This window comes from Morone saxatilis, unplaced genomic scaffold (genome assembly GCF_004916995.1).
Source record: "Morone saxatilis isolate NCDOM2014 unplaced genomic scaffold, NCSU_SB_2.0 Contig16, whole genome shotgun sequence".
NCBI lineage: Eukaryota > Metazoa > Chordata > Actinopteri > Moronidae > Morone > Morone saxatilis.
The window spans coordinates 16,554,878-16,566,647 of NW_023339718.1; the positions used below are offsets into that span (position 1 = coordinate 16,554,878).

General features: G+C 40.5%; 2 protein-coding genes across 3 annotated transcripts in view; both read left to right on the plus strand.

Annotated features, from left to right (window-relative positions):
* Nucleotides 1-291: 291 nt before the first annotated feature.
* On the plus strand, nucleotides 292-6,266 carry mfsd10 (major facilitator superfamily domain containing 10). 2 transcript variants are annotated; one of them, XM_035657877.1, is made up of 13 exons: nucleotides 292-392; nucleotides 1,512-1,691; nucleotides 2,544-2,640; nucleotides 2,757-2,860; nucleotides 3,061-3,219; nucleotides 3,401-3,592; nucleotides 4,142-4,244; nucleotides 4,361-4,472; nucleotides 4,570-4,678; nucleotides 4,807-4,897; nucleotides 5,399-5,446; nucleotides 5,550-5,639; nucleotides 5,777-6,266. In XM_035657877.1, the coding sequence occupies exons 2-13, from the start codon at nucleotides 1,539-1,541 to the stop codon at nucleotides 5,878-5,880; spliced, it is 1,362 nt and encodes a 453-aa protein (XP_035513770.1). In that variant the 5' UTR covers nucleotides 292-392; nucleotides 1,512-1,538; the 3' UTR covers nucleotides 5,881-6,266. The 2 variants fall into 2 exon arrangements, with proteins under 2 accessions (XP_035513770.1, XP_035513769.1); XM_035657876.1 differs by having other exon boundaries at nucleotides 310-459.
* An 830-nt stretch (nucleotides 6,267-7,096) lies between these two features.
* Nucleotides 7,097-11,770, plus strand: part of LOC118325269 (selenocysteine insertion sequence-binding protein 2-like) — a 7,557-nt gene continuing 2,883 nt past the window's right edge. The window contains exons 1-15 of the mRNA XM_035657878.1: nucleotides 7,097-7,273; nucleotides 7,719-7,861; nucleotides 7,987-8,158; nucleotides 8,250-8,325; nucleotides 8,472-8,686; nucleotides 8,784-8,862; nucleotides 8,952-9,046; nucleotides 9,433-9,579; nucleotides 9,675-9,764; nucleotides 9,921-10,022; nucleotides 10,117-10,249; nucleotides 10,415-10,581; nucleotides 10,673-10,802; nucleotides 10,923-11,100; nucleotides 11,215-11,435. Coding sequence (XP_035513771.1) covers nucleotides 7,265-7,273; nucleotides 7,719-7,861; nucleotides 7,987-8,158; nucleotides 8,250-8,325; nucleotides 8,472-8,686; nucleotides 8,784-8,862; nucleotides 8,952-9,046; nucleotides 9,433-9,579; nucleotides 9,675-9,764; nucleotides 9,921-10,022; nucleotides 10,117-10,249; nucleotides 10,415-10,581; nucleotides 10,673-10,802; nucleotides 10,923-11,100; nucleotides 11,215-11,435 — 1,957 coding nt within the window. The 5' untranslated portion in view covers nucleotides 7,097-7,264. The remainder of the gene's footprint in view (nucleotides 7,274-7,718; nucleotides 7,862-7,986; nucleotides 8,159-8,249; nucleotides 8,326-8,471; nucleotides 8,687-8,783; nucleotides 8,863-8,951; nucleotides 9,047-9,432; nucleotides 9,580-9,674; nucleotides 9,765-9,920; nucleotides 10,023-10,116; nucleotides 10,250-10,414; nucleotides 10,582-10,672; nucleotides 10,803-10,922; nucleotides 11,101-11,214; nucleotides 11,436-11,770) is intronic.

An 11,770-nucleotide genomic window follows, 5' to 3' on the forward strand; every position in this document is an offset into this window, starting at 1 on the left:
AGAAAAACATTTGAATATACAACCGGTTTCTGGACAACAAGTAAAAAAAACAAGTAACCTGATTTGTGGAGGGAGCAGTAGTGCCCCAGGAGTTGTTCATAGGGGTGGCACATGGCAGACAGTCTAAAGACAGACAGCAGGTTAATATGCGGGGGGGCAATGCACGAGCTCATACATAGGGCCTGAAAATCCTGAACGAGGAAACGCGGAAATACGAGTTTACGAGAATCACCTGAAGGCAACACTTTCGTCTGTGTGCGTTGGTTACGACACACTCTTGTCATCCAAATGTAAGAATGTAAGAGGACACCGCTTCCTGGTGTGGACTAATAATAATGGACTGATGAGAGAGAGAGAGAGAGAGAGAGAGAAGGTAGAACTGCTCGAGTCGGGTGAGTCCTCGGTGTGATCTGTTCTGATGTGTTACTGACCTGCGGGAACTGTACGAGCTGTTACAAGGTTTGTTCTCGCTCTTTAAACTACACTGATTATGTCCCAGAAGAGGTGATGCTGATAGATATTGGATAGTCTCAAAGGATCGATAAAATACTCAAACTATTTGTAAGAGATGTGATTTTATTAGAGCGAGACTAACAGTTTTAGATCTAATGCAGTTAAATAACATGTTTGCATGTGAGTGTGCGTTTACTGAGGAGTTCATACAGACTGGGATCTACTTTGATCTGGACGTTGTAGCAGCATGTACAGTTGTTTCCTCCTTCCTTGAGTTGCACCTTCTTCCTGTCTTTCCTGGTGACTTACTGTAAGAAGTCATAAATGGAGATTGTGATTGTGCATCTTTACTGGAAGGCATCGACCTGCGTGAATATGTATTTGTTTACAAATGACATATGATGGATGCTTTCATCCATTAAGAGTCACCTTGTCATACTAATAACCTTCATATTTTAGCATGGGGAGTCACAGTGGACAGAAAATGCCAACACACTGACAAACTGCTCACCCTGTTAATGTTTGGACTAAGATCTACCCATTCATCTGCAGACTACTGACTTACTGTTTGCATTAAAGCTTTATTTTATAGGTGTTTCCTGGAAAGAACTGTATACTGTGGTACTCATTATTGCCAAGATGGACATGATCAAATTGCAGTTAAATATAACCTACAGTGCACATTTGCCACCTAAACAAACACATGTAAAGATTTGTCTAAAATCCAGCAAACAATTGTAGTATATAATTTTTTTTTTTATTAAATATACGAGAAATACAATTTTCAATAATAAAAGAATAATGAATGGAATATTTATGGCTTAAGTCTTTCAAGGAAATTTGGGGAAATACTAGCTAAACTCCAATAGTTCCAAAATATAGTTCCAAATATGTATTTCCAGGAAACTTTCAAGGAAATGTTTAGGAAATGTTCAGACCTGTCAACAGAAGCTGTTGTAAGTGGGGCATTTCCCCAATGACTAACATGTTCCCGTATACCTTGAGATGAGCTGCTCCTCTAACGCACTCTAACCTGTATGTGTTTTACTTACGAACAGGAAGGGACACCATATTCAGTTGGAGGAATGTCAGCTGTAAACAAATCTGCAGAGGATGGCGGCTCCTTCTCGTCAAAAGTCATCAACATCGTGTTTATCATCCTGCTGCTGGACCTGCTGGGATTCACTCTGATTCTACCTCTACTACCTTCCATTTTGGACCATTATGCACAAACGGAGGTTTGTTTTGTTCGTCCAAGAAACAACGTGTAAAGAGTACTTTCTGCTACAGCAGTAGGTGACTTAATAGGCACTTTTGAAATGTGCAGGCTCATTATTATCAGAGCAGACAATAAAGGGATTATTAATGTTTTTTTTATTATTTATTTGTAGGACACATTTCAAAAACACGGGGCAAGGGTTCAAAATTATGATAAAGTGTGTTTTAAGAGGAGATTTAAAATATGATTTAATCACCCTTACTTCCTGATTTCAGCTACATTTGATTGCATATATATATATATATATATATATATGTAGTATATATATGTTTATTATATTAGATATAATTATCACTTGTGATTATATTTTCATCAATTTGAATCACCAGACTGGTTTGACAGACAGCTGAACATAATTTTCACCAGTGTCTATAGTTGTAGCAACTGATTCCACTGTGGTAAAAAAGAGTTTTTAGAAAAAAGAGTGCAGAATTTGATGCACATTCACTACAGAAAATTAGCAACCTTTACAGCCACATGCCATTTTTCTTAATGTGTGTTTCTACCTGGTCTAATGTGTCTACTTTCTCAAATCTGAACAAAGCCACAACAACGGGATCTGTTGGGGAGACAGACGGACAATGTGGAGAATTTGATGCACACTGTCCGTCACATCTATTGAACAAAGAAGGCTTTGTGTGAAGAATCTGTTTCATAAAAACCATAACCAGCTCATGAGTGATTATATTAGCAGTCATGAGCTGTGTGTGTGTGTGAGTCTGCATGCTGACTCATGCTGAATTGACCTCTTTACTCGTGTTTGTACTGCCCCAGTCTGATGTTGTATTTTCTGTGTTTTTCTCTCGTACAGGATGTTGTGTATCAGTCTTTGCAGAGTGTTGTGGACTGGTTCAGGGAGGCTGTGGGGATTCCTATGGAAAAGAAATACAACAGTGTTCTGTTTGGAGGTACTCTACATTGGATTGATTTCACACTCAACACAACTGATGTGACTCTATAATTAATTAAACATAAGATTTTAATAATGCAAAGAAACCACATTCATCCTTAATTTGCCTTTCAGGTCTGATCGGGTCGCTGTTTTCTCTGCTGCAGTTCCTGTCGTCACCGGTAACCGGGGCTCTGTCAGACCACTATGGCAGACGACCCTTGCTCATTCTTACCACAGTGAGTATAATGCCATATAACACCACTTTCTTTAGGATTTAATTGGAAGTTGGAAAAGAGCAACAGTGCAATAATGTAATTTGTTGTTAAACATAGAGTCATTCACTTGGCACAGTTTGTACTCCACTTTGTGTAAGAAATCATGAAGCCTCGCCATCATCACTGATTCATTCGGGCTAATTGGATGCCTTATGTTCCAGTTAGGGCTGATGTCCTCCTATGCAGTCTGGGCCGTTTCCCGGAGCTTCAGCATGTTCCTTTTGTTTCGAGTAATTGGGGGCATTTGTAAGGGCAACGTCAGCCTCTGCACTGCCATCGTGGCCGACTTGCCTTGCCCAAAAGCACGGAACCGAGGAATGGTAGGCACAGACTTTCTTTGTCATAATGTGATTGGATTCACCGATTCATGTTTTCTGTCCCGTCTTTTCTTCAGACATTACTCTTACTCTTACTATTACAGTGATTAGCCACTTAATGCTCTTGTAATTGTAAGTCACCTGTCAGATAAATGTCTTTTAACTTTGATTTTATCATCACCAGGCTATGATTGGCATCGCTTTCTCCTTGGGCTTCACCGTGGGACCTCTGATGGGTGCCTACTTCGCCCTCAGCTCCAAAACAACAGGAAATATCTTCTACCAAACTCCAGCTCTGCTCGCCTTGGGCTTCAGTGTTGCTGATCTCCTCTTCATTTGGCTCATGCTGCCAGAGACGCTCACGAAGGACGTCAAGGTTGGCTGCGGAAACATTCACACTGCAAACTGAATCACATACAGTTTTACTTAAGGGGCAGCCAACAAAGTGTTGTACTTTTACTTATTACTCTGACTTATTAGATCTCTTCTCGGGCTGGCGTTGGGCGGAAATGTCACCAAACTCTGTGAGCTAATAACAATGATAATGGTGCAAATAGACCTTTTATCACAGGTAAACATAGGTGTTTAGTGTAGCAGAGCCTTTCCAGTGAGCCAACATGCACAATAGCAGCACCCTGACTCTGTTTGACCTGAATGGATCAAACCTCAATTAGTATCACTGGTAACTTACTACTTCATTCAATGGCTGCTGTGAAAAGGGTCTATTATCCTGCCCTGACAAGTACTACCACGGTATGTAAAGTGAGTAAGCTGTCAGTCTGTACACGCCCACACAAAAGAGCTCTAATCAGGCAACATGAGTGGAAACACAGTGGCTTTGAAACATAGAATACAAATATGTAAAACATCAGAAATTTCTTTTCTTTCTTTCATTTCTCCTGTCATTTTTCCTGTTTCACCCTAGGCTTCATCTTCAGGGTTCGGGGACTCCCGGGACCTTATGAACCCATTATCTTTGTTCCATTTTTCAGCTGTTACCAGGGCAAAAGATCCACCTTCCAAAGAAAGTAAGTACAGCACATACTGGATTCCTCTGTGAGGCAGAAGCTTACACCCATTCGACCCATTTCGAAAACCTGATTGAACTTTGGCACACTGATAAAAGGTGGAAATGTCTTTACAGGAATGCAGAAGCTTCAAGTGTTGGGCCTGGTTTATTTCTGCTACCTCTTCCTGTTCTCTGGTCTGGAGTTCACGTTGAGTTTTCTGACTCACCAACGCTTCCACTTTACAAGGTATGAACTCAAAGATAAAGCTGTGTGCTCTGTCGGTTACAGTTAACGCACCTGAACAACAATTTTTTGACCTTTATGAGCATCTTTCTCTCACTAGTATGCAGCAGGGAAAGATGTTCTTCTTCATTGGTGTCATCATGGCTTTGATCCAGGGGGGTTATGCTCGAAGAATCAAACCCGGGCACCATATCAAGGCCGTTCGTATGGTAGGAGTACCTTCTGTTTGTATGACAAATAGCTGTACAGTAAAATACTCTTAATGCTGATACAAAAAAAAACATGATGCACCACTGCATACTTGTCTTCTTTAATGAACCATGTTTCTCGTTTTTAGGCAATCATAGCATTAATCCCAGCATTTATTCTCATCGGGCTCTCGTGGAATATAACAATGCTTTACGCTGGCTTGGCATTATACTCATTCGGTGAGTTCTTTTTTTTTGCTGTGTGTCATTTTATTACAAGTTAAACCCTTTATTGTACCCAGGAATGTGCAAAATATATAACTGATGAACTATGGCATACTGCATATGATTAGAGTCCCAACAGGAAACTATGTGCTTTAAGGACCAAGGGCATGAATGACTCCCAGAGCTGAAACAAAACAATAAATGGTTAAACGCAAATATTGGTTTTGTAATCAACTTTTCGAATGTTTTTGAAATATTCAAAATAAAAGCTCATAAATTGAATGACTTTTTAAAGCACAAACAAAAATAATGAGCCCTGCATATGTGATGTGGTAGGATAATGAACTTTGTATGAAAAAGTAATTAGTGACTGGAGCAAAAAATCTGAAAAATAGTAATTCAATCATTAAAGAGTAAAACAAGATAAAATCAAACTTATAAAGTACAGAACTTAACAATATAATTTAAATGCAGTGTATTCTGTAATTACATTTTATGTGCTTCCTTTTGTTACAGCTGCTGCAATAGTTGTTCCATGCCTGTCAACGCTGGTTTCTGACCACGGTGAGCTGCTTGTTCATTCTTGGAAACTCACAAACCATTTATTTTGATTTGATACTTTAATGTGCACACTGTTGCTGATTATCTATTGTGGATATTCCTCCAGGCTCGGCCAGTCAGAAGGGCACAGTGATGGGGATTCTGCGTAGTTTGGGCGCTCTGGCCAGAGCGCTGGGACCAGTGGTGTCATCCTCCAGTAAGGAAGACAGATGGCAGTAAATGCTGCTAAAATATGAAAAAACTGTAGCATATTTTACAGACTGATGACTGCGTATAAGTAATTTTGGTTGGTAGAAATTGCTTTGCTTACTAACTGTTGTGTTTTCTTCACAGTTTACTGGATAGCTGGAGCTCAGATCTGTTTTCTCCTCACATCAGCCTCGTTCATTATTCCTCTGGCTCTCCTGAGAACAGCTGGGAGGCTAAAGGAGGAGTGAGAGACACAAAGACTTGAAAGAGACATTTTCATTTTTCATATTTTCTATGAATGTTATAATGTTTGCATCGGCACTGACCGATTAAGAGGTTTATACTTTCTGCGCTGTTCACCAAGGATCATGACATGAAACAAACTGATGCAAGAAGACACGAACCTGCCAAAACAGAGGGGAAGTTATTGTGGGGAATGATGTAATGCCTATTTACTATGAAATACGTGGGTGGGTAACAAAAAACATTTATTCTGTATCTTGTATATCATTTTATATGCAGTATTTTATCATCACTCAGATTTTATATTTTACAAAGTACGCTTTCTATTTTAGCTCACTTAAAAAATGTGGATATTCTATTTTCTTGAAATTAAAAAGAATGAGAAGGATGACATATGTCTATGGAAATTTATTATTTTTGTACAAAAAGGTTTTCAATAAACTTTATTTTATTGGTGGAAAGTAAATCAAGTACATGTGCTCAGGTATTTTACTCAAGTATTTTCCATTTTTATGCTACTACTACATATATTTGACTCCAAAACATGTATCTGACTGCAAAAATTGTTTTTGCAGATTAAATGTTGCATACAAACATATGATCCGACTATAAAATTTACATTTTTTTAATAGATTATTCAACCAAAAAGTATACAAATTAGTACAGTCTGCTCCATCTCAACCAGATATAACACTGAAATAATGAAACGTTAATGCATGAATTATAATACAAATTCTCTGAAAGTGCACAGTCTGGGTAAACACACTTTGAATATAACTTGCTGATAATACTTTTATACTTTTATTTTAAGTAACAGTAGCCTATTTTGAAACTCATGGATGGATTTGTGAAGAAATATTCACCAAGGATGCACAAAATCTATTAAATTACAGGACTTAAGGTGTTATAATCACTCTGCAGGAGATGGCCCCCACATTAAATAACAATGCAATAAGGTGTTGTTATATTGTACTTAAATGGTGCAACATTAATGATTTCTGTTCTGGGCTTTTGGCTGTAGGTTTGTAGTGTTATTTGAGCTTTCTCTTTCTAATATAACACTAGTTAATGGTGAAATAATATCTCTGAATACCTGCACAGGCTTATAATCAGTTCTATTATCTATCTGTGGTGCAGTGTGTGGCTATACTGAAGTTGATTTGTCAGCTGTAAGCCAGAAGGTGTCGCTGTAAGCTCTCCTCGTTGAACGCACACTGTAAACATCAGCTGTTTCAATCAGGTTCAACTAGCTGCTATGCTATCAAACAGGTTGCTTAGCAGACAGACAGCCCACTGTTGAGCTTCACTAAATCCTGCAGGGAGTTCTGACAGCACATGGAGGACCGAGTGAAGATGCGGACATGTGACTGCGCATAGGAAAACCTGAAGATGGACAAGGTAGTTAACGAGAAGTGACGGACGGTGGTGTTGTTTTTAAAGCTAGCTGACGAGCTAACGTTACGCTGGTGCATGTAGCTGAACGGGAGCTAACTTTGAGCTAACTTCAGCTAGCTGCTACAAACGTGTAGCTCGGTGTTTCTTATAAGTTAACAGCTGGTTTGACCACACCAGTAAACTGCTGGTTGCGACGTGTTGTGAAATATGACATGTTGACAGGTCACCTAAAAGTTAAATGTGTGTAACTTAAGCCATGCTAGCTGTTGATGTGAGCTGATAACTAAACAGCTGGAATAAAAAGTTAAACCCACCTTTCATGTGAGTCTAAAGTGGATGAAGTGATCAGACAGTACTGTGCCAATGCATTGCTTTACTTTAACTTCAGCCTGTAACGTGACTGTCAAAGGTCGTATACCAGCAGACAGACAATCTTTACTTTCCCCAGGAGAGCAAACTATCCTCTGCTGTCCACTCTTTTGACCACACACAACAGAGGAGACTGAGGAAGGGGCCTGCTGAGCACCACACAACCTCCTCACCGCCTCTGATCTTACCTAATCCTTATGTGTCCGACCAGAGTTTAAAAGGGTAGGAGGAGAATCAGGCTTGGATTTTTATCTTGATCAAAGTAATTTAGCACTTCACCTAATTGAGGCTGAAGCACCCCCGCTTCAAAGCCCCTTACTTGTGTGCATTTCTGACCTTTTGTCAAGGAACCGGTCTGGTGTGAGCCCAACGCAGAGTCCATCCAACACAAATGGAGTGCCAGCAGGAATAGGAGGAGATGTGTCGAGGAGTCATGGCTACAGCAGCAGCCGGCGCGTTAGAGAGGCCAGCGATGATTTCCTGCAGAGAGACAGGTCTGCACGGGATCCACAAGCAAAGGTTTGTTTCTTTTTAGGTACTGAGGGGGAAAAACTGTCTTCATGTAATTATTTTCAGTGATTTTTTATTTTTTTTTGTCCATTTCCCACAGACATCAAAAAGCAACAATGACTCAAACGCTCAAGGCAGAGTCATGGGCAAGAACTCACTGGATGCACAGAGAAAAGGTAAACGACACGCACGGCATTGTTAACGTTTATCCTGTCACCTCAGCTCGCGGATCCTATCATTTCCCCAAACGTAACTTATCGGCTTACACTTTAATCATCTTTTTAATCATCTTAATCTACTTTTGCTCGTAATTTGACCACAGGTTTCAGAGGCGCTCGACCCGCCCCGAACTCTGCAGGGAAGTCAAAACCAGCACAGGCCGATTTGGTCCCGTTTGAAGTGAAGATGACAGATTTCCCGGAGCTGGCTGGTGTTTCTCTGGGCAAAGCAGGCCCTCCTCTTGTTCAGAGAGAGTGCTGGGGTCCAACTCCTCCACCCACCAACCCTCAAACACAAACATCTGTATTTTCCTGGAAGGTGAGCTCACTTAAGTATCAGATTGCGCAGTTATCTACTCCAGTAACACAAAGTTATATTCATGAATTTGGTGCTGTTGGGATTTTCTATTAAATAGTCTGGCAGGAGAGGATCCTCAACACAGCTGGACCCCCAACAAATTGCCACTAAGGCAGATTCCTCTGCTGCCTTATCAGGTAGGTGAAAGTCCCTGTCGCTAGTCGTTTAGTCTCAATAATATGTCTGGTATTGATCATCTGATTTATTTACGTATTTTTGTGAACAGGTCAGACAGTGGTGACTTCCTGGGCTAACGTTGCCTCTCAACCTCCAAAGAAACCTGTCCCTAAAGAGAAGACAATCAGCAGCAACCAGATGCAGGTTAGATGACATTCTACAGCTATAAGCTGAATGTGAGATCCTTAGGTTTCAGTGCTCAGTCACCTCCATTAGACATATATCACTGTTGCCTGTGCCAGCTACAGTAGCTAGGAAGATCATTAACCAAAAACTTTTTTAAATGGTTACTCATCTATCCATTTTCTGTCACTTATCTGGGTCCAAGACTTGTTAATTTATTAACAATATGAATTACACTGACAGAAGTGTGATATAAATGTGATATAAATGTCAATATATATCAACATACTTGTAATTGTGTCCTCACAGGCTTTCCTTCAACCGTTTGATGGGTATCGAAAATGTATTAAACTGCATTCTATGTGGTTAAACATTGTTTTCTGTCACTTCACTTTTATTCTCGTCAGACGGAGAAAATTCTTGCACAACAGGAAGATGGAGGCCCAGGGAAGAAAAAGCGAAAGAAAAAGAAGAAGAAAGCTAAAGGAGCTGGTGAAGACATAGAAGCTGAGGCAGAAGGGCCACCAACTTATCAAGAGCCTCCAAAATTTGAGGTAAATAAAAAAAAAAAAAAAGGTCTCTCGCAAAACTCATTTAATAAATGTAAGTGTTGGATGGAAGATGATTTTTATTTTTTTTGTCTTGTCAGGATGAAGAGGAGTTTCCAGGCTTGACTGTTGCTTTGACTGGGATCGACAGATTCTTCACAAGCAGCAATGCAGCAAAACTATGCAATGAGGTACACACCATCACTTATTTCTCCTCCCAGATGTTTTCACATAACAATTACAATACTGTCTCTGTAGGATTTGCTGAAATGCGTATGGCATGTGTGGGTCATTAATATTAATTAGACAGTATGTAATTTGCAAAACTGATGTTGCGTTTCTTTCAGGAAAACCAAAGAGAAGGTGTGCAGCATCAGTCTGCTGACCAATCAAAGGAAAAATCACCCTCAGCAAAAAGCCAGCCCGCAGAGACGGCTAAAAAAGGACAGGTTTGTATTTTTGTCTTACATTCAAATAGATCTTTTTTTATATTAACCTGGAATAAAAGCGTAGTTTAAACCCCTGTTCTTGGTCCTGTTCTAGAAAGCTGAAAAGGCGTCTGGGAAGAAGAGCAAAGTTCCTGTTCAGCTAGACATTGGAAACATGTTGGCCGTGCTGGAAAAGAAGCAACAATCTCAAAAAGCTAAGCAGGACGCCAAGCCAGTCATTCTCTCAGGTGAGTTATGGTCAGCTTCCTGGCCTCTGTTACACTGGGGTTCTCATTTCTCCTGCCTTCTTTGATAAAGATGATATAAAAGTACATTTTGGCTTACACTCACTTAAAAGGTCTATTGGTTCAGAGCAATAAAACGACGTCTCTTTTGGAATCATTTCTTTGTAGTTGGTGGAGGACTACCTGTTGTCCAGAAGCAAGCATTAGCACAGAAGAAGCCGCCTTGGCAGCAGGATAAAATTGCACACAATCCTCTGGACTCCACCAGCCCTTTGGTGAAGAAAGGCAAGCAGAGAGAGGTGCCCAAAGCCAAGAAACCCACTCCTCTCAAAAAGGTAAAGTCACTCAGTCCACTCTAATACAGACGCACTGCATTTCGTAAGAATGTATTTGAGCCTCGTTCGTTTGTTTCCGTCTGATCCTCAGGTCATTTTGAAAGAAAGGGAGGAGAGGAAACAAAGACGTTTGCTGGAGGAGAGAGGGCTGCTGCCTGAAAATGAGTTCCAACCTGCTAATGATGCTGCAGAAGAAGAGCAGTGTGACACAAATGCCACAGGTGAGAGCAATCATGTGAAACAATAGAATTCAATGGATTCCTACTGTAATAATCACAGCCGGAAGTAGTTTAAGGAAATCTTTTATTAAAACCAGTATTTGATCTGCATTTTGTGCTCAGATGAGGTTGGGAGTCCTACAGAGGAACTTGATGATCAGCTAGAGTTTAATGGCACAAACCAGATGGTAAAGGAAGGTGATGAAGAGACCGACAAAGATGAGACCGTAGAGCGACAAACCACCTCACCTGTGCCCTGCCCGGCCAACCAACCCAAAATCCACAGCAGAAAGTTCAGAGAGTAAGACTGTAAAAGCACAATCTTCGTCGGCTGTCTGTGTGTCCGCTGTGCGTTCAGTCGCTGTTTCTCTCACATTTTTTGTTAATTGGAAATGTTTATTGTTGTCCATGTCAGCTACTGCAGCCAGATGCTGAGTAAAGACGTGGACGAGTGTGTGACGGCTCTGCTAAAGGAGCTGGTTCGTTTCCAGGACCGACTGTACCAGAAGGACCCCATGAAGGCCCGCATGAAAAGACGCATTGTGATGGGGCTCAGAGAGGTCCTGAAGCACCTCAAACTCAGGAAGGTCAAGTGTGTCGTCATTTCACCCAACTGTGAACGCATCCAGTCCAAAGGTACCATGTCCTTGTGAGAGCTTCATTGTGTGTGGCATTAGAGAGGTTTTCAGGAACTCTTTTTTTGTTTCTGAATGGCTGAGAATAGTACGCTTTGGAGATGCATTCAAGTCCAGTGGGAAATTTGTGTTCTTGTAAGAAATGTATGCATATGTTTATATCTAGAGGGGAGATTGTTAGGGTGCCCAACCTTGAAGTGATGATGGTGAGGCCTTAGTACAGCTCAGAGACTCTCTATGAGAAGTTCAGCCACAAGAAGCAAAGTGTTGGCATAGTTTGTTTTTTCTGAAAAAGTAATAATGGCGTTTATTTTTATTTTCAATTGTATTTATGAC

What these genes read in the sequence shown, in the direction of transcription:
- mfsd10 (XM_035657877.1), top strand. Translation starts at nt 1,539, where the DNA reads ATGTCAGCTGTAAACAAATCTGCAGAGGATGGCGGCTCCTTCTCGTCA. An exon ending in AAGCACGGAACCGAGGAATG is followed by an intron (nt 3,220 to 3,400) that starts GTAGGCACAGAC and finishes TATCATCACCAG; the next exon opens with GCTATGATTGGCATCGCTTT. An exon ending in CGCTCACGAAGGACGTCAAG is followed by an intron (nt 3,593 to 4,141) that starts GTTGGCTGCGGA and finishes GTTTCACCCTAG; the next exon opens with GCTTCATCTTCAGGGTTCGG.